This window comes from Sinohyriopsis cumingii, chromosome 2 (assembly GCF_028554795.1).
Source record: "Sinohyriopsis cumingii isolate HCF-2022 chromosome 2, ASM2855479v2, whole genome shotgun sequence".
NCBI lineage: Eukaryota > Metazoa > Mollusca > Bivalvia > Unionida > Unionidae > Sinohyriopsis > Sinohyriopsis cumingii.
The window spans coordinates 42,434,560-42,461,803 of NC_142962.1; the positions used below are offsets into that span (position 1 = coordinate 42,434,560).

A 27,244-nucleotide genomic window follows, 5' to 3' on the forward strand; every position below is an offset into this window, starting at 1 on the left:
ATTATAATGAATTATACATGAAAGTGTTACGAATCTCTGGTCGTAAACTAGGTAACATAAGGAAGCAAAACCAAAATGTGTTGTAAAACAGAAAATAATTCAAATCTCTACCTCTAATAATGAAAATGTAAGAAGACCTTACAGTGCTGTAAATCAAATCCAAAATAATCCTGAAAGTTAAATCACAAATCCAAAAGAATAAAACGTTCCGAAATGAATTCAAGTTCCAGAAAATGATGATGTATCGTTCGCCTTGAATGTCCTGATGTGAGAACATTCTTGATGTATTGCAATGGCATTGTCCCAAAGTCTTTGAATGAATTCACAATAATCTCAAAATAGTTTTTAGTCCAAGCAGTCATATCAACACATTGTAATTCCAATAATTGATTTATATAAAAGATTCTTCTCAAATTAAGTCCAAACACAACAATAAACACTTCTGCAAACTGAAAATCAAATATGAATAATAATAATAATAATAATAATAATAATAATAATAATAGAAATCGAAATAATTGTTAACTTCCCTCCTTACATACGTTTCTACGAATATATTACGAATCTATCTCACAATTCATCCCCATGTGACATTTTAAAATTCATCCCACATACTCAGCAATATACGGAGCCCCTTAAGTGACAGGGATGCACATATTTTTTTATTTCGTTTAATCGAAATATATTTCGTTATTTCGAAATATTATTTCGTTATTTCGAAATACTATTTCGTTTAAACGAAATACTATTTCGTTATTTCGAAATAGTATTTCGTTATTTCGAAATACTATTTCGTTTAAACGAAAAACTATTTCGTTATTTCGAAATAGTATTTCCTTATTTCGGAATACTATTTCGTTCTTTGGAATCATATATGGTTCTTACCAGTGTTTTCCCCTGGTTCTTCCTCCACCAGTTTTACTGGCAGCCATATATAGCGTATCTTACGCTGAGAAATGTCGTTAAACCCAAAAACAACAGCAAAAATTGATAGTGTAGAAAATAATATTTATTTTTCTTTTATGTCCAGTTACAGGAGCCAACGTTTCAAAGCCACATTATTTCCTTTATTTTCTTTGCAGAGGCCAGCTATTTAATTGATGATTATTTTACTTTAAGCAGTGGTTTAGTAAGAAGCTCTGGCTCTCGCTCTCCTTGATAAAACTTAATTCTGGGACCCCTCCCAATAAAAACGTTGTTTGATAAGAAAATCATATGTTACCACTTCTTGGGTGATAGAACGTATGGCGAAAATTTTGGAAAACTTATATAAACTGACATGTTTGCATATAATGCACTAAATTTCACATTCTCTTAGGATAAAAAAAAAAAAACCTGTATCAGCTGTGGAATGAAGTGGTTCAAGGTTATTATTGCCTTGACTGTGTGCAGATGAATGTCTTAAAAGATACTTTTAATAATCTTCAGAAAATCTATCCTGTGACGAAGGCGATAACCTTGATAAAATGATAGACAAAGACTTGAAGTTAAAGTCACTGTGTCCTGAAGAAATGATGGATTGTATGTATCCTGCCGAAATTTCAGGCATGTGCGATTTGGGTGGTAATGCAAGCCCAAAGTCTACCTCCATTCTTCTCAATCCAACCAAAATGATGCGGGTTATTTATGACCTTCATTCCAAAGTGTCTGAGCCTCAACTCGCATAAATTGCTTTATCTTGCCACGTGGCTAGGAAAGAAGCTTCTAGTCAGAATTTATTAGTTCCTAGTTGATGTGTTCATATTTTGAAAAGTTTGTTTTCTTAATTTTTTAAATACTTTGAGCTGCTTTTCCTGGAGCACTGTGTCTTTTGTGTGAGACCTTTTTGTCCTTTCTGCAGTCTGTCCTTCCTTTTAAATAAGAATTCTAAAAGCTTTTACTTGCAGCTCCGTGTCAAGGCGTTCTTAATGCTCTTCGTATATCTACCATATGACATGGAACAAATCCATTCTTGAAGGAGAAATTGTTTTCTCGGTGGCCTCTGAAAAGCGGGTAATATCAGTTACTGTATTACGGTTTTCATATTAGAATTAAGAATTAAAACGAATTTGATTAGTTCATCTACATGTTTGTGTGCTTATTTCTATTGATGTTGTGACAAAGTTTCGAAAGAGGAAATTTTGTGTATTTCATTAGGATTAATGGGTGTCACCGTTTGGCAATTACGATATCGACATGAATCATACACATGCCGCGAGTAACGGCAACTATCATCAGTGTCCAAACCCACACGGCCATGCGCTCACCTGCCCCCCCCCCCCTCCGAAACAAGAAAGATGAAAGAAGGTCGAATATAAGGGTCTGACGTTGCATGAAAATCTATTCGCTTTGGCAAATGGAATTTAATACTTAGCTATATGCACGCACCCACTGGATTTCTACTGGGAAATGCAAGATGTATACTACGTTTTCTTAGCGGTCCAGAAGTTGCAGTGTCAGTTTACTTACCGTAAAAGAGCGCACGCCTGTAAAAACAAATGTACTCCAAATGTCTTGAGTGTCATGTGTTCAGGCTTTATAATTCGAGCTCTACAGCCACAATCATTTCTAAAACATTTAACCCAGGATAAGTTATCTATTTCTTTTGTTTTAACTTTAGAACTGTTTGATATTTATTTCAGAAGGGTCATTTAAAAGATGTGTATGTGATTTTTGATTTTTAATGTAGGTTTAACAATTTTTCAGTCATATGGCTACGATGTCTGCAGTGTGGTAGTTTATAGTGATGTCTAGCACTGGGGCATCATGCCGCAGACATGTAACATGATGTCCCACCCAGTCACATTATCCTGACACCAGGCTGACCATTCCTAACACTAACCTCTTAATGCTGAGTGCCTAGCGAGGTAGCCGTTAATACCATTTTTATAAGTCTTTAGGTATGACTCGACCGGTGTTCGAACCCGCGACCTTCCGCATCCGAGGCGGATGTTCTAACCACTACGCCACCATTTAAGAGATGAACAACGTAAATAGATTTTGGTAGTGACAGAATGAAATATTCATATCAGTTGAAGGGGGGGGGGGGGGGGCAAAAGAAAGAAAAGATGCAAAAGCTTTGGTAGAGTTTTTCAGGGATCGCATTGTCTCCTCAGCTGACACAAATATAATATTTGCTGCATTAATTTTAAGCACATGAAACGGTACTAACTAAAAACATGAATGATTTTCAACTATCTCCATTCCGGCTACCGCGCATAAACATGTACGTTTGTCTTACTATCTACCAACGCTTGCCAAAGAAAAGCAAATCCTAGTGGACAAATTTATAAGAATGCATATATGTTTGTATATACGGATCGACGCTTATTTGCTTTGGTCCATTATTCCATTCTTATTCAAACTGAGCTATTTACAATCCTAAACGCCAATAATTTCTTTTTATATTGTACTGTCAGCTTAAGGTTGACGTCAGATTTTTTTTAGTATTACATGGATGGAAATTACGCTGAAAAGTTAGATAAATGGCTTGACAACAGTAAGATATTAACTTTATTTTTTACATTGCGCGTTTTGTGACATATAAGTTATTTCACACATATGCACACGGTTAATAACATTAGATATTAAATGTTTGTATGCGGTGTTTAATGCAATGTTTAGGTAATCTGGTCAATCCAATGATTTCTACAGTTAACAACAGCGCGAGAGGAGAGTGGCTGTCGGGATCTTTTTTTCAGCTGAGATTTTCGTAGTATTTCACCTCACTTTTGTGAAACGGGAGCAATTCTTCACAAGAAAAGGAGGGGTAGAAGGTTGGCAACTGACATAAAACTATTCTGAGAGACAAAGTAGGGGGCTGCCACTAAATAATATTGCCCCTGGGCGGATCGGTAGCTACAGTAGGGGATCCACCAACAATAATGCCCCCTGACGGATCGGTAGAGGATTCACCAAACAATATTGCCTACCGGGCGCCTAAAACCCTCGCTCTTCCACTGCCTGCTGTAAAATCCGATCTGAACTTACTATTTGAATTCAGAAATTGTTTGAAACATATAAAATAGATGCTGGATATATTCCTTGTGATCTTTTCTGAGGGATACAATTCCCAGATTGCACTTCATGTCACCACAGTAGATAGGCCTGTGGAAGTAAACATTGCTAGTACAGCAAGTCATAATAAATAGAACCAATTAAAATTACAAGCAACAGTTCTCCATTTTCTTAGCAGACACTTTTCTTTCTTTAACCCTAATTCGTATAAGATATGAGTGTATTGCTGGTCGCTTACTCCATTGCAGATATTTCTCTCCTCATTTTGGCGCTATTGTTAATCAAGAAATGCAAACATTTATGTTTCAGCAGTTCGTAAGAATAGAGATAAACACACCTTTCTCGATTCTAAGAAAAACGGTGAACCAAGATTAAGAAAAGCTCAGACTAATACTTACCCTAGTTTTTTTACAAAATGATGGGAATCAAAATTGTTTAAAATACTTTTTTTTTTTAAATTTGAGGGGGATAGGGGAAGGCTACAGAGATTAAAATGCTTTGTGCATAACTAGAAGTAGAGCATTGGTTCCATTTTTACTATGAAACTTACTGAATAAATTTAAAGTGAACTCAATACTAATTAAAATATTTATTCGTGTGACTGGAGAGAAGGAAAGGATGCAGAATGAGTATAGTTAAGAAACTGTTTACACTTGTTTAACTACAGTCAGATATCGTTGTTTACACTTGTTTAACTACAGTCAGATATCGTTGTTTTAATAACACTGGCGGATCACAGAGATCAATTATGTCGTCAAATATGCGACATCAAGAGACAAAAACACACGTGATACCAATTAAAATAGATGCTCGTTATGTAAATGAACTTGAATGACCGAGGAACTTAGTTTTGTATGTATTTGTCAAGCGATTTAAGTGCGAGATTTATATTTTTCTGATAATAAAAACAAATGACAAAGTTCCATTCAATATCATATCTTCTTATTTCTAAACATTGGTCCCAGCTCATTTCATCTGGAACAGAAATATGATCATTATCCAAGCGCATAAAATGACTGTACATATATTATTAGGAGGATGCCCTTTACAGTATGTCATTAATATGTTGCCGCAACTCCAAATACAGATCAAGAGCTTCATATGCATCATTTGCCATGTGTAAACTTTGCTCAGTTTTATATATACACATATATTGTACACATCCTCGTCAGAAGCCATTCCATCACGGTACCTTGCATTATTCTGACATAACTGGAATTCTTCCTCATCTATCAGACACATGTGGTTCTCCGTCTCATATAACTCTGGAACTGAAAACATGATGTTTGGAATACCACTTGGAACAGTTAAGTTTTTGGATGGTCGAATCACATGGGAATCCCACACTTCGGCTACTGAGTCTAATTCATCCTGGAAATAAAGGACAAGAAAAAATGTTCACACATGAAATACTTGATAATAGGGATGAAAAGAAAAGAAAGGCTGAGAAAGAATTTCTTCATGTGAACATATGACCTTTATAAGGCATAACGAAACACTGTAAATAAATATTATTTGGTAACAAAGCTTTGTTAAATAAACAACTGATGTATCAAATCGCAACTCTAACATTTAAGAGTGATTATTATCAGTGACATCAGCTCGTATAGGGAACATAATGGTTCGGAATCTATAATACCGGCAGGCCCTAAGACTTTGAAACATATATTCCCAATCTGCATTAAAATTCTCAAGGGAGCGATATGTGATAATGCTGTTGCATAGTATTTGCTCTTTGAACATTGTAATCTGTAATCAGCACTTGTGTTTCCTTACGATGAATTATGCATATTTAATATATATTCGTGTGTGTTTTTGTGTGTGTGCGTGTGTGTGTGTGTGTGTTTGAGAGAGACAGACAGATAGACAGAGACAGAGCTATACTGTTCATACCTGTATCATACCAAGAAAACAAAATAGTACAAGATTCTTGTCCAGATATCCGCCGTCAAATTTACCCTCAGCTTTTATTTGGTCGAAGAGTGACAACCAGAACTTTACACATTCCCTACGCAAAAAGCCCCACCAGCTTTCATTTCTTTGGTTATTTGTGCTGCGTCCGTACATGAAACTGCGATCACCACAAAATGAATCATTTCCATGCCGGCGAAAGAGACGTTGGAATTCACAAATATATCCATTTTCTGTGCCCCTGTCAGTTCGAAGTATAAAGGGACAACCAGCGAAGGCTTTCACAGCTTCGAGATAGTAACCCCCGATAACGCGAGGGTTACTACTTGTGCAATATGCATTTAACCATATCATTTTCCGTGAAAACCCATCAATACAACCATTGATGCATATACTATAAAGGCGCAACTTATCATAGGAGTTCATATGCCAAATGTAATTAGGACCTTTAGATAAGTACATACGCCTATGAAGTCGGTGTGATTGGCGGAGGTCAGCATTTTCAGGATCTATAACTCTCATCAAAAGGCGAACTTCTTCCTTTCTTACCCGTATACCTCTACATTTCAGCTTATGATACATCCACCTATAACCGTGCGTGGTACCGGAGAACCGCTGTTCATTCATTATGAATTCGGTAACAGTCATCATATCAGTGGGATTTTTATACCGGTAAAGACCAAGAACATGCAAAATACGAATCAGCTGTCTAATGCTGTGATTATATCCATGTCTTTCTTTCAGAATGAACACAATCTCCTTATACTTTAAACCCAAGTGAAAATAAACTTTTATCAGAGCCAAACGGTCCATATCCATTCTCACAATTAAAGCAATACCAAACGCCTAAATATCAGTGAAATGCTGTTATCTCGAAAATAATCCTAAATATTTGGAAATAACGAAGCACTATTTCGAAATAACGAAATACTATTTCGAAATAACGAAATAATATTTCGAAATAACGAAATAATATTTCGTTTTAACGAAATAGGATTTCGAAATAACGAAATAGTATTTCGATTAAACGAAATAGTATTTCGAAATAACGAAATACTATTTCGTTTAAACGAAATAGTATTTCGAAATAACGAAATAATATTTCGTTTTAACGAAATAAGATTTCGAAATAACGCAATAGTATTTCGTTTAAACGAAATAACATTTCGGAATAACGAAATAGTATTTCGAAATAATGTAATAGTGTTTCGAAATAACGAAATATATTTCGATTAAACGAAATAAAAATATGTGCATCGATGTCACTTAAGGGGCTCCGTAGTAATACCAATGGGAAACTACTGAAAATTGCGTACATCTTCACTTTTGTATCAAGGCTATAAACAACATATTTATAGCATCACTATCCTAAAAGAGAATCTACCATCAAAGACAATAAGTAAACACACAATAAAGATATGCATACAAAACAGTACATTGATTAGAATATTGTAATAACAAATAGGTAAAATAAATATAATGAACTGTCGCTATATACATTTTATGTTTTGCTGCTTCCCAAAATTTCAGCTAATATTGACCACGCTGTTTCGAGCTGTTTTATTCGACTTTATTTCAGCATTGTTTAGCGGATGAGCATCTGGGCTCGTGGGGCAGGATACTTAATCATTGGTGCTATTACTCTTTTTTGAATGAATTACAAATATCTTATCTCTTGATTGTATTGGCGCCGTCTTAATATGAATTTCGTTCCTACAATCATGCATAAATTACGCCAGCCCAGCCTTTCATTCCACGTTGTTCTAATTGGCCCATAGCGCATGGATAAGTGAGTTACGGCTTGGGCGCATGTAAACTAGCTACTGTTACTCCAGGTAAACACAGTTCAAATGCTTTCTCAGTTTGAGTCACAGTTGGAAGATTAGCAAGTGATATGTTGATTTCCTCTTGGGATAGTCCCTGTGATGTGGTGATCATTTTGCTTCAGATTGTGAAAATTTCCGTCTCACAATCAGTATCAAGAAAACAGAGGTGATGCATCAGCGTGCACCACAAAAGGTTTACATAGATTCTGCCATCAAAGTGAATTGCCAAACTTTCCAGGAAGCGACAAGTTCATCGACCTCGACAGTACACTATCAAGTACACGCATCGATAAAGAAACCAGCACCACAACTGACATAGCAAACATGGCCTAGGGTAGATTACGCACATTGAGTTTTAGCGCTGAGAAATCACTGGGTTGTTTTCACAGACGTCACGATTGAATACGAAAATACCACAATGCAACGCGCGCACCTATCGCCGCCATCTTCAGTCCCTACCAAACGTTTGTCAACATTAGTCGTCATGTATATTCAAGATAATCTGATCCAACTGTCCACAAGGACATTTACTTCATCGAAACGATACATAGATTATACTTGAAATTAAGTGCCCTATAACACGAAAATAAAAATAAAGCTGGAGGTTCCCTTTCTTATATCGAAAGACAGAATAGTGAAGTTGAACCGTAATCGTGCATATTGCCATCAAATAGAAATGCAGTTATTATTTTTTTTTACAGAAAGACAATATTGACATTTTTAAAGTGTTTCATATCATATCCCTAAGTTTGTCATTTTGAAAGAGTATTTCCGGACAATGATTTTCGGGATACATTATCAGTTACGAATTAAAATTTCATTGCATGTGTTTTATGCCAGAACTGTTATGTACAAATACTTTTCGCGTCAACAGGTGTTTGTACCAAAGACAGCTGACAAACCAATTTAATTAGTATCGTCAGATAATTGTATTTGTGGTGGAGATGATGTACGTATGATGATATTGAATGAAAGCGATAACCATTCAAAGAAGTTTCATCTTCAGTGTGTTCAAACTAAACACGTGCCTTAACGGAACATGACTTTGTGTCGAATGTCAAAGCGAAGTATTCCTGAAATGATTTTAGAAATACGAAATTATACATTAACAATTAGCTTTTTAACTTGAACGATAACCAAATGATTGATTTCTTCCCACGAAAATTGAAACTCATTACATGTTTCTACTTGTTTGTGTATCCATTTGTGTATGCGTTTGTTTATAAAGCGATCTCATTGTTTATGAAAGGACAACAAAGATGGTTGAAATTTAAATGTTTTACTTGAGGAAAGCAAGTAGACAAGTCACGCATTCGGTCTCGTGCGGTTGACAGGCAGAACATAATGTGATGTTTTATTATATTCTTACGCACAAACTGAGAAGTGCCTTCGTAATTATGCGGGAAGAACAAAGCTATTAGGTGCCGGTTTGCGGGGCTGGGGACTGAAAATGGCGGATATGGAAGTAGACACGTTTTGTGACGTCACGTGAAAACAACGGGTATGCAAATATAACTGAAGGTCAACAAAGCCTATGTATTGCCGACCCTACTGAATGCAAGCGAAACCAGGAGGTTGTACATTTATCAAACCAAATACCTGAACCATTTCACAAGGGCCGCTTGAAAAAATTAATGATGATAAGAAGGCAAAATAAAGTCACAGTTGCTGTGGTTCTCATACAGGCATTCTTATTCGTCAGAGGTATAATGGGCAGGTAACATCACCAGAATGTCAAGCAAGCAAAGACGATCTTCTATGACTAACTGAAGGAGATAGGCGATCGCATGGATGTCTACAGAAACGCTTTAAACACTCCCTCAATTCATCCTAGAGACACTTAATAGTGACCTTGAGTCTTCGGATGATCTGACACATAATCGTTCCACTTGCCCCAGTCTTGTCCTTACTGTATCTACAGTCTATGAGCTGAGGAGAATTGAAAATGCTGTGCTGAAGTGCGAGAAGCCTGAATCTCGGGACCGCAGCACATTCTGTCTAACCCAAGAACCATCTCCTGTCCAGTGTGTCGTACACAGTTGATCTGATCAGCCACTATCATGCAGAGACCAAACCATCAGCATGAAATTTGTCTTGGTACATAAGTTTGCCATAATGCATATGTTTTGCATGCTCTGCACGAACAACTTCTTTATTAACATGAGCCGCGTTTGCTAATTTGTTAACGGCTGAGGCGTATTTCCAATAATAACACGGACTGCAAGATGTAGTGGACAATGTCCACTAAAATATAATTTAGTATTGATGCGTCGTATCCCATTGAGATTTGCGATCAATCTAACTACCAGTCAGCAAGCAGATCCTACTGTGATTCATTAGTGAATTACTAGTTAATCAGCAACACGTGCAATATTTTTTAATTGCCCCGCGTACAGCTCCACTTAGCGATCCGTTCTCCCAAGCTAGGACTGGAACCTATGGCTCCCACTATATAATTTAAATGAATAAGATTTACATCAGCCATATGCCTATCGCGAATATCGTTTGAAGTTTAATTCGCAAAATCATATCGGTAACAAGCGTGATCAACTTGATTTATATGATAATCGCCAGCCTTTGGTTTTGGTCATTCCTATCCAATCATATATCTATTCGCACTCCAGGTCCACAACAGTCGTATCCGGGGGTATGTCTTTTTTTAATATATATCTTTCTCCTAGATATTTTGCGACTGGTAACCATAATAGTATACTCCTGGACGATGCTATGCCAACAAGCCGCGATTATTTCTGTCAGTGTACGACATCGAACACAATATGAACTTGTGGTTATATTTTATATTACATTGTCTAAGTCTGTGTGTAAACACTCCATGAGCGAGCTTAACGTAATCGACATTTCAACACGCATAAACACTCCACCGCAGAACATCGTCCATTATTCCAAAATTATATCAGAGCAATCATCATGTGCATCACTGGCCGCACGACTATCCCATTTGCCGAGAAAACAGCAGTACTTTGTGTATCCAGTGTGCAGACCAAGTAGGAGAGCAAGAACCTTCAAATCGACACAAGGTTGCCACTAATGTTGTTCATAATTTATGCACCTCAGAAGTTGTTTCATGTTTTAGGTTTCCTTCATATGGACTGTTGGCCAACTGGAATTGATGGCAAAACATGTAAACTCGAACATCGCCCGCCGGGAGATTCCACTGCTCTTGTCTGTAGCCCAACAGCTCTGCCATACTCTTGGATAGTTTCAAATCCCTGAATTATTCTAAACAGTTTGGGACACGCTACTGCTGAAGTTATTCCTATGCCGTAGAATGTGTTCTGGATACATTCGTGACAGTCCTGGCAAATTTCCACAAAGGATATCATTTTAGTCGCTTCCTGTAATAATGAGAAAAACCACTTTACATACGCTCAGTTTATGACAGTTAGCTGAAGAGATAACATCCAACTTTTCCTATAAGGTAATACGTTTAGATATTAGATGTCCGGCCAAGTTAACTACAGCAGTACCAAATAATATATATATATATATATATATATATATATATATATATATATATATATATATATATATATATATATATATATATTCATGTATCTTTTTAAATGTTTGCATTCACATACATATACTAGAATTTATATTGATCAAGAACAAATGTAGGTAATAAAGGACCATAAGGGTACAGTGCTCATATAGTAACTTTAATTGCATTTCATTGGAGACGAATAGGTCCCACCAACATGTTGTAAATGGAGGTTTTCTTTCGTCAAGAAGAAAGTAGATATACAAACATTGTTTTTATTCACAATACAACAGTGTTTGCCAGATGCAAGACAACTATCCTATACCGGATTAAAATGTTTCATAACAAAAATAACTCCGCCCAAAACAAACTATTCACTAAAAGAACTGATTTGGTTGTCTGTCCAATTTGTATACCAATATTCCCTTTAAACATAAAATGATAACGTGCTTATTGTACCGCCAGATGTCTTCATATCAAAATATCTACTTGGAGGGTAGTCCAAAAGCAGTTAGTTGTTAGAGCAAAAAGTCGTTATCCCTTATGAACTGAATATCAATTCTCTGTCGAATTTTCCAATGCTAATTCACTCTGCATTTAAAATCTGTCGGCATTTTGTTTCTTGACAGCCCCAGGGTGAAAAGACCAGAGGCATGCAATGTAGGATGTGAGCACCCCGAGTACGAAGTGGCCGCCTTCACAATTAATAGGTACGAAGCAAGTCAGAGTGGTGGAGGGAGGATGCATGAAGGAAGAAAGATGTAGGAGTCATTTAATTTTTTTTTCTCAACCAATACACAGATTTTCTTTGTTTTAAAGAAGCTAGGGATATCTTCCGGGTCGTAGCTACGATGTACGAAGAGTATGCAAAGTATTGGTCCCCACGATTACAGGGAGCCCACAAGCCCATCCAAACAAATATTTTTTACACTATAGAAAGAATGTAGTAACTTGTAATATACCATCCATCCAATACCGTAATTTTGGACCCACAAAATCAGCAATCTTTGCATAGGAACCACTAATAATAATAATAATAATAATAATAAATAAATAAATAAATAAATAAATAAATAAATATCGTCTAAACGAATGCATAATATAAAATTATGCTTCGGTTATATCGTATTTGCCTATTCTACCTGTATCTGCATTGCATTTCAAATGATATTTAAAGATATATTCACACGCATCTGCATTTCTTCATTTGTCCAGTGACTTGATACTAGCGGGAAGCTACATTAGAGTACTCTGGCTATTACCTAATATGAATACAGCATGCCGTTATAACGTGCTGCGTCCTTACGTGTATTAAGTGATATGAGAAGACTGTACTCTTATAACGTGCTGCATCCTTGCATGTATTAAGTGATCTGAGGAAAGTATACCGTTATAACGTGCTGCTTCCTTAAGTTTATTAAGTAAGCTGAGGAGAGTGTACCGTTATAACGTGCTGCTTCCTTAAGTGTATTAAGTAATCTGGAGAGAGTGTACCGTTATAACGTGATGCTTCCTTAAGAGTATTAAGTAAGCTGATGATAGTGTACCGTTATAACGTACTGCTTCCTTAAGTGTATTAAGTAATATGGGGAGAGTGTACCGTTATTACTTGCTGCTTCCTTAAGAGTATTAGGTAATCTGGGGAGAATGTACCGTTATAACGTGCTGCTTCCTTAAGTGTATTAAGTAATCTGGGGAGAATGTACCGTTATAACGTGCCGCTTCCTTAAGTGTATTAAGTAATTTAAGGAGTGTGTACCGTTATTACGTGCTGCTTCCTTAAGTGTATTACGTATTCTGAGGAGAATGTACCGTTATAACGTGATGCTTCCTTAAGTGTATTAAGTAAGCTGAGGATAGTGTACCGTTATAACGTGCTGCTTCCTTAAGTGTATTAAGTAATCTGGGGAGAGTGTACCGTTATTACGTGCTGCTTCCTTAAGTGTATTACGTATTCTGAGGAGAATGTACCGTTATAACGTGCTGCTTCCTTGAGTGTATTAAGTAAGCTGAGGAGTGTGCACCGTTTTAACATGCTGCTTCCTTAATTTTATTAAGTAAGCTGAGGATAGTGTACCGTTATAAGGTGCTGCTTCCTTAAGTGTATTAAGTAAGTAAGTTGAGGAGAATGTACCGTTATAAAGTGAAGCATTGTTAACGTAGTATTCAGCAGTACCAAAAATCATAAGAATGGGGTTCTCACATCATCGCATCCTTTCTGAAAATTGCCATTCCGACAGTAAACTAGTATGAGTCATAAACCGCACCGTTTATTCAGTGCTTTGAATGTACCATCGTCTAAAATATCAACTTTTAACAGGTGTTAGCTGATGGTGTTGGCCTCGTTGGCTAGCTCACAGACGTGAGCTGGTTCGGAAAACCCCGATTTCAATGGGTTTTGCCATATTGAACCGGTCGCTGTAGCAAATGAGTGCTACGAAGCATGATTTCTGTAACATACAAAACCGCTAATACGAACTCATTCATACCAACGAAACATTGTATGCCATTCTTGCAATACACGCATGACATAACATTCCAGACCACGATTTTTTTTCGGAACTCAAGGTAAAATTGAAGTATGAACTTAAAACAAATGCATTTTTTTTTAAAATGACAGACTTACATCAATGAATATTTTCATACCATTGAGACAATATATGTGTGCTTTAAGGAGCCCTCGCTCGCGTATCGTTAGAGAATTTCATTCTGACTCTTATCTGGTTCCGGGTCTCTCAAATTTCAAGACCCCCTGTCCATTGGACGATTTCGTTAAATTACGAAATTACTTATTAATTTTCCTTGGAGTTAAATTCTGGTTTGCCCCAGAACTTAGACTAATTTCATGAGTGGAATTTCTGTAAACCTTGAATTCCATCTCGGAAAGTTCCTCTTCGTTTACCTTAGCCAAGTATGATTACCTTTCCCTAACCGCCATAAAGTTTAAACCGTCCCATCGAAATCACAATAATCCTCTCTAGTCCAACTTTATTAATAATTATTCTCTGAAGTATCATTTTATGACACATCAAATGGCCAAAGATATCCTAAAATGTTTGTTCTGGACTGTCTCAACTTTGTCAATTTCCTTTATTTGACCTTTCATTAACATTAGTCTCTTCCATATGTTTGTTATCGAATAGACTCTAATTAAAATTCATCCCGTATACCATCTCTCGCAGTCAGCAATTTACTGCGAGCTTAGTCCATAAGTCACTCGTGATGGCTACATGTCACGCTGACCACGACAGAAGGTACTGTGAAATATCTACAACAATTTATACCATTTCAGACATTAACAAAACGACATAATAGTTAAAGTACTAAAACAGATTGGTGAGGTGGTATCGGCCCGCCTTTGACCTATTAAATAGCATACAGCACCATAGACCGTCAGTGATCTGAAAAAGGAAGCCGGTATTTGACGTAATCTTTCTGATGCTATGTATTGCCCTCAAAGTGCTTCACCTCGATATTGCTCTAGTGTCTATTCGAGTCTAATACTGCTGGCCTAACATCCGCTTCGGACAATAGTGTCACCTGGATGACCGTTAATCTGCAAATGGGCTGTTAAAATATAGATGTTATTCACCAGAAGCAGTTTAGAGACTTGTAGAGTGACGGCACAAACAATAGGTTTGTTCCCAATTAACGAACCCTTTCCACTGCGATAAATGTCAATTTCCTGGCGAATCGCGTTTACTTTGCTTTATTTGATGCCCTATCTATCGACTAATGTTAATTGGAGAATAAGCCCTCTATTTTGATAAATTGCAAACTCGTCGTCCCGAACGATGTCAAGCGCAGACCATTCTCATGCTTATGTGGTTGTGGTAAAAACAGTAAGCGTGCTTAACTTCACCAGCTAAACGAACAAGCCCTTCATTGCAGACTTTAGTAGCCGAATTCAAATCATTGAAGTTTCCCCGGGTGTCTGTACGCAACCTGGATTGATCTAAACCTAATCAAGAAATATGGTTTCCAAAAGATATGTTGCTAGCAACCATGAGTTTTAATAGGATCGTGTCCATGACAGACGACATCCAGCTCCAAGAGCTACGAAAGAGTGTAAACACAACTATGCAGTCAAAACAACGTTGGATTTTCTCCCAACTCTACCCTTAAAAGCGCGTCATGTGTGTTAACAATAAATTAATAAATGGGCCGCTTGAAGTGAGAAAAGTAATGCTTAGATAAATATCATTGTTTTCCAAACTTAGTATGTGATGGAAATTCGACGTGAGGTGACAGTTCTAAAAGTTCCATACATTTTCAACTGGATGAAAACCCGGTTAATGACACAAAACTGGCTGACAGACAGTGGACCACTCGGTACAAATATATTGTTCCTATTCACTAATTCGTCCATATGTGTATTATCGACATGTTGCCTATTGTGGCCTTTAGCATTTACCACTCATTAATTATGAGATCTGAAGTGTTTCTCTCCTACCTTTCAGACTATTAGCTCTACACGTTAGATGATATTGTCAAAAGAGCTTAATTTTATTCTCCAGTTCGTGTGCTGAGAGAAAGCGCTCGTGCTAATTAGAAACAACGGATCCGCTCAGCTTAGTAAACAGAAACGATACCTGTATACATCTATATCATTTATGCTATTTGGAACGCAGGCGCCGGCAATGTTTACCGCACACATTTCAGCATCCGCGTCATTAAGGTAGACCCAGATAACCAGGTCGTGTTCTCCGATGTTTGGGAGACCTTAAAAACTATGTGTGGACATCTCTGCGCTACTTAACAAATCAACGAAGGAGTAAATGGCAACATTGCGGTCTTTGCTGGCGATGGTACACTGTGCAATGGCTGTGTTTCTGTGGAATAGGTCAAAATAGATAAAAACGAGAATGATGCCTTAAGGGTTGCTACTTAATATTTCGTCACTAACCTGTTACTAGACCTGCCGGACCATTCTGCGATTAACATCTACTCACAGGCGTCGTCCTTCATTTCGTAGTTTGCCTTCTATGCGGACAGAAGGCATGTGATCAGCAAATATTGGTGAGTGTGTTGGTGGGGTGATGTAGGCTGTTATTTCAAGACCTAGCGCTAATAAACTGACATCTTTGACACCACGTTCGTCTTACCATTAAGCTAGAGCGACATATTTAATATTTCGTTTCAATATTGTCAAAATTGCCATATTTCTGCCAACGTGGACTGATCATTAAGACGAGTATGATATCATACGACATATCTGATTCGGCAGGATTTTACAGATAAACCAAGGCTAAGCTAAAAGCTATATATTGATAATAAAGCAAACAAGAATAAACATGTAATCAGTGCTACAAAGTACTAAATAGTAGGCAAAAAAAAGGTAAGTTGAAGGTTGAAACAGGCACCATGCAGACGTTAGTGCGTAACATTCCTAGCAATAAAATTGCCTCTCATCAGAAAGAATTAGCAAAGCCAATCTCAGCCATGTCAAATTAACTGCTCGCCGACATTGAGCAGCTCAACGAAGAACTTAACAGAGCTATTGTGGTCGAGATTAACAAACAAAAGGTCATGTACGAGCAGTTCTAAGCCGGCTAGAGTTTCTCCAAACTAAGCGACGACAAAATAAATGCCGATAAGGAACTCTGAAAACAAACGTGACAATAGCGACGGCTAACAATGCTGGGTAAAAACACAGAGATGGCTTTCATTGTCTACTGTTATGGTCATATATATATATATATATATATATATATATATATATATATATATATATATATATATATATATATATATATATATATATATGTTTGCAGGCAGGGCGATAAGTGTCTTTTCCCCGCGCACCCGCTTTGGAACAGAGTAAATTACGACCTAACGATCTAAAATTCTCAAATCTCTATGATAATACTAATATTAATACTATATTGTTACAACTCTATGGTCTTAATCCAAATAACAGAAAAGTAATACCAAAATGTTAAGCAAAATTGGCAAATAATTTGTTTTTCTTAGTTACAAAGTGAAACTTTAATGTATCGTATTCTAATGAATTTCAATATTGAATGTGCTGATGTACAATAGTTTTGGGGGCCCCGAGTGGCCGAGTGGTCTAAAGCGCTCTTCGTTACGGATCACTGCCATCTCACCTCTGTCTGCGGCGGTTCGAGTCAAAGATTCAGCCAATGTGGGCATGTGAGAAAGCTTGCCAGTAGCTTCTCGTGGGTCGGTGGTTCTTTCCGGGGTTTTCCGGGTTCTTCCTCCACCATTAATACTGGCCGCCATGTATAGCCTATCGTGCTGAAAAATGGCGTTAAACCCCACAACAACAACAACAACAACAGCAACAATAGTTTTGAATAATTTGACGTAGCAAACGTCTTCATGTATCACGATCATAAAATCCAGAATGTCTTTGAATAAATTCATATTAGTCCCTAAATAGTGTCTTGGTAAAAATAAGCAATAACCACTTTGTAATTCCAGTAAATGATTTAAATAAATGAGTCCTCTCAAATTATATCTGAACCCTACAGCAATTGATTCCACGGACTGAATTTAAAACTTGAATGAATAATTTTGTTTACCACAACCGTATTTAAAAACATAAAACACAATAACATTATTAGGATGTTGGTCACAAGGTCGCGTCCAGAACATTCTAAATTTGTAATTAAAGCTATACGTTAACTCAAATGTCAATAAACACCTTATAACTTACAATTATGACAAAAATTGGAAACAAACAAAAACTATATCATCAATCATGGACAAAGGTCAGGCACACCATATAAATTAAATGAACATAATAATACATATTTAGTGAGTCTTTAATTATATTTGTTGTTTCCCGCCTCACAGCAGGCTGTAAAGGAACGAAAAAATGGCTAATCAATTGTGTCGCTACGGCCTATAATACTGAAATGGTGTGCATACGATACGTATCAATTTTACTTTATTTATTTTTGTCTATTCTGACCAACTTGAACTTAAATTCCATTCTAAAATGCATATCAACCTTTAGAAAACTCATTATGCTCTCAAAATATAGGTTACACTCTCAAAAATATCGTTTCGTACTTGTATAAATGAATGTATCAAACGATTAAACTTTCCATGAATCTTCAGTTTATGACGTAACATATTTACAGGCACGACCGATGTTCTGACATCCTGTCTCCACCACATTGTTATAATAATTTCAGCACTTTTGTATACATGTATGTCTTTAGGCTTTTAGACTTGAACAACATGCCGCTTACAACTGGAAGGAAAGTGACCTGGTCGACAGACATTGCACCAGTAGCATCTCAAGACCTTCTAGACTCCATCAGCATTACAGAAGGTCTCTCTTTCTCTCTCTCTCTCTCTCTCTCTCTCCAATAAACTTATTTTGTCAAAGTCCACAACAGAGGCAATTTTCTTTTGGTCCCGTCATTTAATTACTAATTCATTGTATAACTGATTCATACGTTTTGTAAGCGGTTGTGCCGTCTGCACCTGCACTGCTAAGTTTATGTGAATTACAAGTTTTAATCTCTGATCTATGCCAGTTCCAAGCAAAAACCATTGACTCTAAATATTCATTGGAGAATTGCCCATGAATATATCAACAATGCAAAACTTTGAACAGAACGAACAATGGGACAGAAACAGGATCAACAAGGTGGAAAAGCTAAACTGGAGAGTACGTTGGATAGACTCGGTTTATTTTTGTTTGAACTATATACACGTGGAGGCAGTTGAACAGTTAGGCTTTGACAGTTAGGCCTTGACCCTCTGTAAATATTCATGCTAATCACACAACTGATTTAAACTGCATGTTCTTTACAGTCAAATGATCAATTAAAGCATATAAATGTAAAATTGGATGCAAATATAATATGCATTGTTATTGTATCGTGGTTGTGGTATATGACTTATACATGTGTACATGCTATATCTACCAAATATACTTTTGATAATATTATCAATGTTTAATTGTCTCATTGTGCCAATTTGTAGATGGTGATGTATGCTTTGAATGGACATGTTTACACGAGAAATTTTCCACCCATTTCTGTTTCGACAAAGGAGAGATACTGGGTTCACTAGTTTACTGGATTGAGAGGCCTGTTCAGATGTTCAAATCAAAGTATCACGACAGTTACTACCATGATTACCATCCCTATTCACCAAACAAAATGTACTCTCTCTCTCTCTCTCTCTCTCTCTCTCTCTCTCACACACACACACACACACACACAGACACAGACACACACACACAACAAATGATTAAACTTAGAAACGTAAAATAGTATTTTGGAACTCTAGCCGTCAGTCTTGATGGCCTCATAATTTCAGATATATATATATATATATATATATATATATATATATATATATATATATATATATATATAAATATATATATAATTCATTTCGATGAAAAATACGTGTATTTCTACATTAGTTTGACTTGGTTAAGAGACCTTAACGTTAATAATAATAACATGGAAGTTACAAACAGATTTACTCATTGTAAAATAATCACCATACACGTTATAATATCAAACAGTATTGCTTCTTATCGCAGTAAATGGCTCCTTCTTCCAAATAGGTTATACTGCTATTGGAGTCATGTAGTATGAGGGATGAAAGCAGCCAATGTTTCAATGGCAACTCATTTTGGTACCTAGCAACCTGTAGAACAATGGCTTATCTATGAATAAATTTTAACAGCAGTGTTTGCAATAGCTATAAAATTATAGAAGTTGTAATGTCTTTATTTAAGTAAGACATTGCTTTCTGGATATATGTCACTGATGATTTTGTTGTATGTTGTCCTAGATTTCGGTCAAAGTTACCCGGGGATCAGTCATTTTGTACGAAGTTTCGTTCCACGTCGCCCTACAATGACAACAGATGGTTCCTGCATATCATCGACATGGCCGTGGTGGATTATTTCATGAATAACTTTGATCAGAAGCACACGTATATTGCAGGAGACGATAGACAACCATATACCAACATAATGCTGGATTTTGGACTCTCGTATGCACTTAATTTTAAAATTTACACAACCGGAATAAACCAAAGCATGCTCCCTTTAACTTTGCGAAGAATCAAGAAATATATTTAGAACTAATTGCCCGATTTGCTATGTCTGGAGTATATTATATTTCTTCAAATCACGAAATGCATGGACATATTGAAGAGCCTTGAGATAAATCACAATCTTTTATATAAGTTCTCATATTTAGTTTCAAATTTACATCTCGAGTCAAGTATTTTAGTCCGTGGAATCACCGAGACCTTCTGGAAATAAATCAGTTAGATCCTACGTTGTTTGGTTAATGTATAAGTCTAAATAATTGATCGTTAGTTTTCAATTTCAGATTCTGCCGAGCAAAAGACATATTACTAGGAGCAGCAGTGTATCAGTTGCAAGTGAGTAACATTTAGCTCTCATATTAGTAGGCTCAGCAGTGTACCAGTACTGCAAGTAACATTTAGCTCTCATATTAGTAGACTCATCAGTGTACCAGTACTGCAAGTAACATTTAGCTCTCATATTAGTAGGCTCAGCAGTGTACCAGTACTGCAAGTAACACTTAGCTATCATATTAGCAGGTTCAGCAGTGTATCAATGTTGCAAGCGAGTAACACTTGGCTGTCATATTAGTAGGCTCATCAGTGTATCAATGTTGCAAGTGAGTAACAATTAGCTATCATATTAGTAGGCTCAGCAGTGTATCAATGTTGCAAGTGAGTAACAAGTAGCTATCATATTAGGGGGCGCTCACCAGTTAATATGTACTTTTGAGAGAGTGACGTATGTAAGGTGTATTAGTTCGCATTTAAAACATGCACAGTGGGGAGAATGTTGGCATACTTCTATGCTACATTAATGTAATGTGGATGATATTTCTTTGGATATTGTACTTTTGGAAATTGTACATGATCTAATCACAGTAAAATGACTGCTCCCTTGTGCTAAACAAATTAGCCTGAATTTGTCTAAAGTACACTTTCCATAGAAGCTATAAAAATAGGGAAAATTAATTTTGCCAGACTAGACAATAGCAGTTTCTGAAAGTGCAATGAATGAATTACCAAATATATAAAATGTAAAAAAAAAGTTATCAGCTCTTTTTTATACAATTTACCTCTGAAGTTCAGGAAGTGAAAATGACCAAGTAGAGCTAGCACTTTTTTGAAAGGTGCATATCTGAAGTAAGTCCAAGCTGTATACTCTATAGCCCATAGTACACCCATCAATCATATGCCAAAATAAAGGGAATTAAAGGTTCTTTGAATTATACCTAAGATATACAAGGTCTTTTTTAAATAACCAGTATAACCAGTGAGGAAAGCCAGGGCAATTTTTTTTCTTTAAAATCCTATGCAAAATACGAAACTGTAGAGCGCCACATTAGCAGGTTCAGCAGTGTATTAATGTTGCAAATAACACACACACACACACACACACACACATATTAATTGGTTCAGCAATGTATCAATGTTGCAAGTGAGTAACAATTAGCTGTCATACTAGTAGGTTCAGCAATGTATCAATGCTGCTAGTAACACCGAAGGTATCGTATTACTAGGAGCAACAGCGTATCAGTGTTGCAAGTGGATAACGCTTTAGCTATCTGATTACTAGGAACAACAGAGTATCAGTGTAGCAAGTAAGATGGATGGATGGATGGATGGATGGATGGATGGATGGATGGATAGATAGATAGATAGATAGATAGATAGATAGATAGATAGATAGATAGATGGATAGATGCATGTCGTAAATGAGTTATTCATTCTTGGACAGAATTCGCAAACGAACATATAATGCCTTGATCCGACTGAGTGGCAATCTGCGCACAAAATTTGAGGAGCTGACGTCTGGTGATCCTCTTTTTCCGATCCTTCTACATGCCCAGTTCACCGAGATGGAGCAGAGATTCAAACAATTGATGTCACTGATTGAATTTTGCTTTCTATTTCATGGAAAGGAAGACGTCATTGTGGATTAAACCGTATCATATAATGTTTTCTATTTCATGAAAAAGAAGACATCATTATTGACTAAACCTTATTGAATTCTGTTTTCTATTTCACTGAAAGGAAGACGTAATTTTAGATTAAACCGTATTAAATTCTGTTTTATATTTAATGGAATGGAAAACTTCATTATAGACTATACCTTTTCGAATTATATGTTCTATTTCATGGCAAGGAAGATGTCATTATAGACAAAATCTTATTTAATTATTTTTTCTTCTTCATGGAAATGGTAAAGTCATTATAGACTTATAGGTTACTGCATTTGTATCGGAAAATACGAACGAGTTTTTCGGATGTAAATACTGCACGACATTGGAAGTGCAGTATATCCATCCGACAAAACGAGTTATATTTTCCCATACAGATACAGTAGCCTTGTTATTATATGCTCATTTTTGCATCCTACCTAGGGCTTAAATATATAAACAAAAATACACTACAAGAAACAAAGTAAATGAATATATGCCTATTCCAAACTAAATAATCAAGCGCTGATTCATCATTACACACAACAACATTATTATTGCGCACATATCTCCGCCCAGATAAAATTGAACTTAGTCGCTCTCTTGATATAACTTTTGAAAGAAAGGGACGTTTTGGACTACTTATACATAATGAAATTTTTCTTCGTAAATATTTATCATTTTTCCCCAAGATTCTAAGACGCAGATACTACTGTGGATGATCTCAGTCCCCAGTCACAACTGTGTTTATAATGCAGTCCCCAGTCACAGCTGTGTTTATAATGCAGTCCCCAGTCACAGCTGTGTTTATAATGCAGTCCCCAGTCACAACTGTGTTTATAATGCAGTCCCCAGTCACAGCTGTGTTTATAATGCAGTCCCCAGTCACAACTGTGTTTATAATGCAGTCCCCAGTCACAGCTGTGTTTATAATGCAGTCCCCAGTCACAAGTTTGTTTATAATGCAGTCCCCAGTCACAACTGTGTTTATAATGCAGTCCCCAGTCACAACTGCGTTTATAATGCAGTCCCCAGTCACAACTGTGTTTATAATGCAGTCCCCAGTCACAACTGTGTTTATAATGCAGTCCCCAGTCACAAGTTTGTTTATAATGCAGTCCCCAGTCACAGCTGTGTTTATAATGCAGTCCCCAGTCACAGCTGTGTTTATAATGCAGTCCCCAGTCACAGCTGTGTTTATAATGCAGTCCCCAGTCACAACTGTGTTTATAATGCAGTCCCCAGTCACAGCTGTGTTTATAATGCAGTCCCCAGTCACAGCTGTGTTTATAATGCAGTCCCCAGTCACAACTGTGTTTATAATGCAGTCCCCAGTCACAGCTGTGTTTATAATGCAGTCCCCAGTCACAGCTGTGTTTATAATGCAGTCCCCAGTCACAACTGTGTTTATAATGCAGTCCCCAGTCACAACCGTGTTTATAATGCAGTCCCCAGTCACAAGTTTGTTTATAATGCAGTCCCCAGTCACAAGTGTGTTTAGACTCCTTGCTACATTTCAGTTTTCACAAGTGTGTTTATATTTCAGCATTTATTCACAACTGTGTTTAGACTCCTTTCTACATTTCAGTACTCACAATTGTGTTTATAATTCAGTCGTCACTCACAACAGTGTTTTTCAGTCCTCGCTCATAACTTTGTTCATAATTCAGGCCTCACCCTCAAATCCGTTCTCTAAACAATGCTCTTGAAAATCTTAATACATAGGCTAAAAACAAGCTTTCTGATTCTTCTAGAACTTACATTTTATTAATTAAAAATAAACATGTTCTTTTATGTAATCTCTTTTGATAATATAAATTTTCTTTGTATTAAAAGTCATAGACTCCAGGCGCTAATTGTATCTACTTGATGCTAAATGTACCACCAATATTAGTAAACAAATCTGTAGGACTCATCTAAATATTTATATTTGAGGCATACAAAGACAAAATATGTTACATTCCAGTGTCTAATTTTATAATATGATTGTGAAGTCTTGTATAATTGTTAAAATGAAAACATGGAAAGATTTGTGGAAAAATAAAAATAATATGACTGCACTGATTGACACAAGTTTATTTTGTTGTCCATGATATTCTCTTTATGCGAAAACGTTTTCGGAAACTCTTCCACAACGAAGTCAAACGACCAAAGATCGCATATAATGCATACGATTTAAGATAATCAAATACCTATTTAAGCCTAATCAAATACCTATTTAAACCTAATCAAATACCTAACTATTTAAAATATCATATTTCACAAGGAGATATTAGGCATCTCATTAACTCTCAAAGTATCACACCGGATATGCCATACTCGACAATTGTTACCATCTACGGTTACTCTTTGGAACTCTTTCTCTCTGTCTAAAGATATATACAATGTTTCCAATCTAAGTAAAATATAAACCTTTTATCTAATCCAACTTCGTAGCAACCACAGCAGTATGCTATTGGAAAATGTCTGCTTCATATCCTATACACCAAAGTTAGTACTTGCAATACATGGCTGCAACCAGTGAAATGTTTGTATCCTGCCATTGATGTCCTTCCTCTTCATTGTCTACAGTCTTGCTTAGACATGCTATATCTTTCGTAAACATAATTTTAATTTAATTTTCAAATGCAATCATATTTTGGTATAATGTCATCTTTAAATCAGAGTAGTAATGTGGGGCGACTGGGAGACATCCGGTAATCGCCATTAGCGGGTTGATTTACTTTATGGAATGCTTGGGGGATAAGGGGAAAGCGTATGTTAAAATTGTCCGTAGGCATAATCTTGGAGGCGTAACATTGTTCGAAGCGGCTGACTGCACTTATGGCAGCAATTAGCAATTAACATTAGGCCTTAGATTCAGTGTTGTGACGGTATAAGACAAGTGAAATATTTGCTAAATCTGTTGTAGGTTAGCATTGGGTGACGCTTGAGAGACAAGGAAAAGTCATGTTAAATGGGTCCATATGTTCAACATGGGAATTATATTACTGTGACAAAAATGTTTATAACGACAATGGAAATTTAATGTTATATGGCTATGGTGAAAAATGTTCACTTTTTAGTGAGCGAGTGATTTGGATTTTTAATGTAGCTTTATTAATTTTTCAGTCATATCGCTACAATGTCTGCAGTGTGGCAGTTTATAGTGATGTCTAGAACTGGGGCAGACATATAGCATGATGTCCCACTCAGTCATATTATCCTGACACCAGGCCGACCAGTCCTAACACTAACCTCTTAACGCTGAGCGCTATGCGAGGCACCTGTTAGTACCAGTTGTATAAGTCTTTGGTATGACTCGACGAGCGATCGAACCCGCGACCTCCCTCATCCGAGGCGGACGCTCTAACCACAAGACCACCAGAGCGGTCTCCCACAGTTTAGAGATACAATTCAAATTGTGATAGTAAAAGTTTCATCCACAATCCAGCACATACCTCAAATACCCAACGTACTGTCTATTGTAACCAAGACTCCGTCATCTACTATCTAACACCACCACACCTTGCTCTCAACACGCCATTTGTAGTGATCAAAACCCCATCATTACCATCCAACCACCCACCCACCCATTTTCTATCCAACACTCGCGTGTTGTGACTAATACCTTGTAATCTATAATCCAACGGGCCTAGTGGCCAAAAGTGCTCGCATTATATTCCAATGCAATATCATTCTCGGGCTCAGCCAATATGGGCATGCGAGAAAGCCTGCCATTAGCTTCCAATGGAGTTGTGGTTCTTACTATTTCTTCCTGCTCCAGTTATACTTTCGACCATGTATAGCCTACCAAGCGCTAAAAACCGCGTTAAATTCTAAACAACAATTACCCAACACTTCGTACTATACTATCCAACACGTCGAGTGTATATCCATCAAAATACCATCAACACGTTGTGTGTCGTGATCAATCCTCACACTAGTCTATCAACACGTCATGTGTAGTGACCAATACTCCGTCATCTACTATGCAGCACCCCAACAATGTCATGCCATGTATAGTGATCAAACGCATCCGGGCTCTCTTGCAACCGAGTACATAGACTACCCTTCTTTCATCGAAGTAGCGTGACATATTTCAATAGAAAAAGTCGGTATGAAATAATGACCTATCATTACCTGTGCAAAGAAGAATGCTGAATACATGGGAGCATCATTAAAAAAACAACAAAAAAAGAATGAAATATCTGGGAACTTAATTACCTTCTCATTCACAGTTCATGTCCAGCTTATATGAATCCATTGGAATGTGCTAAAGATGCACGTTGCCATCGAAAAATGATAAACGTTCAAATCATGTCATCAATAGAGACCAGTCATACACAGTAAATCCATTGGTGGCCGTTTACATTCTTAAAAATCAAGGTGTTGAATATTTTCATTATTATGGATTACCTCCACTGGAAGATTACAACATCTACTGTATGAGAAGCAATTCAATAATGTAATATCCCAAGGATTATATTGTATGGACAATACTGTGTTTGTTTTTCTTTTGATTAATCTTAGAACATTTATTGACTTATATTGACCAATGCCGATTATAGAATGATAATAAAATAGACAGGTGGTTTTGTGAACGTTAAGGCTATCACGTCTCTCTAGCTCAGAAACGTAGCACGAATCGTCGGCAAAATTACAATGCATTTATCATTGGAATCCAAAACATTGTTAACATTGTTTAATGTTTTTGGTATTAGTAAACAAAGATGAAGGGACATGCTCCATTCGTCCTCTTCACAGATGGAGTTTCAGTTAGCGGGGCTTAACAAAAAATGTTGACTTAGAAAAGATGCTGTAATTATGTTGTACAATCAATTTCATTGTAAGCATGATCTTTCACATTGGCTAAAACAATCATTGTAAACCGACAATGTTTCGTGTGGTGTCCATGTGCCGAATCTGAGGGATGTTTGCCATCTTGTGTTGGAGAGTATTGAAAAAGCTGCTGATGGATATTAGGGGTGTGTGGGAATGTAATAAAAAGGTCCGGTGTTGAAAAGTAATTAAAAAGTTGATTTTGTGTAGTATTCAAG

The 27,244-nt window shown here is 36.7% G+C and overlaps 2 protein-coding genes across 3 annotated transcripts in view; one reads left to right on the forward strand and one right to left on the reverse strand.

Annotated features, from left to right (window-relative positions):
* LOC149804720 (glycosaminoglycan xylosylkinase-like) overlaps window positions 1-24,278 on the forward strand; it is a 28,403-nt gene extending 4,125 nt beyond the window's left edge. The window contains exons 2-8 of one of the 2 annotated variants that reach the window (XM_089943450.1): window positions 11,865-11,996; window positions 18,426-18,538; window positions 19,198-19,378; window positions 20,023-20,226; window positions 20,571-20,602; window positions 20,919-20,940; window positions 22,004-24,278. In XM_089943450.1, the coding sequence (XP_089799576.1) occupies window positions 11,865-11,996; window positions 18,426-18,538; window positions 19,198-19,378; window positions 20,023-20,226; window positions 20,571-20,602; window positions 20,919-20,940; window positions 22,004-22,208 (889 nt within the window). In that variant the 3' untranslated portion in view covers window positions 22,209-24,278. The remainder of the gene's footprint in view (window positions 1-11,864; window positions 11,997-18,425; window positions 18,539-19,197; window positions 19,379-20,022; window positions 20,227-20,570; window positions 20,603-20,918; window positions 20,941-22,003) is intronic. The other variant, XM_089943459.1, reaches the window with a different exon arrangement.
* LOC149804721 (uncharacterized) lies at window positions 4,669-6,726 on the reverse strand. Its single transcript, XM_089951246.1, has 2 exons — window positions 5,890-6,726; window positions 4,669-5,367 (listed from the first exon to the last, which is right to left on the reverse strand). Exons 1-2 carry the CDS (start codon window positions 6,724-6,726, stop codon window positions 4,963-4,965), a joined length of 1,242 nt encoding a protein of 413 aa, XP_089807372.1. The 3' UTR covers window positions 4,669-4,962.
* Window positions 24,279-27,244: the final 2,966 nt, after the last annotated feature.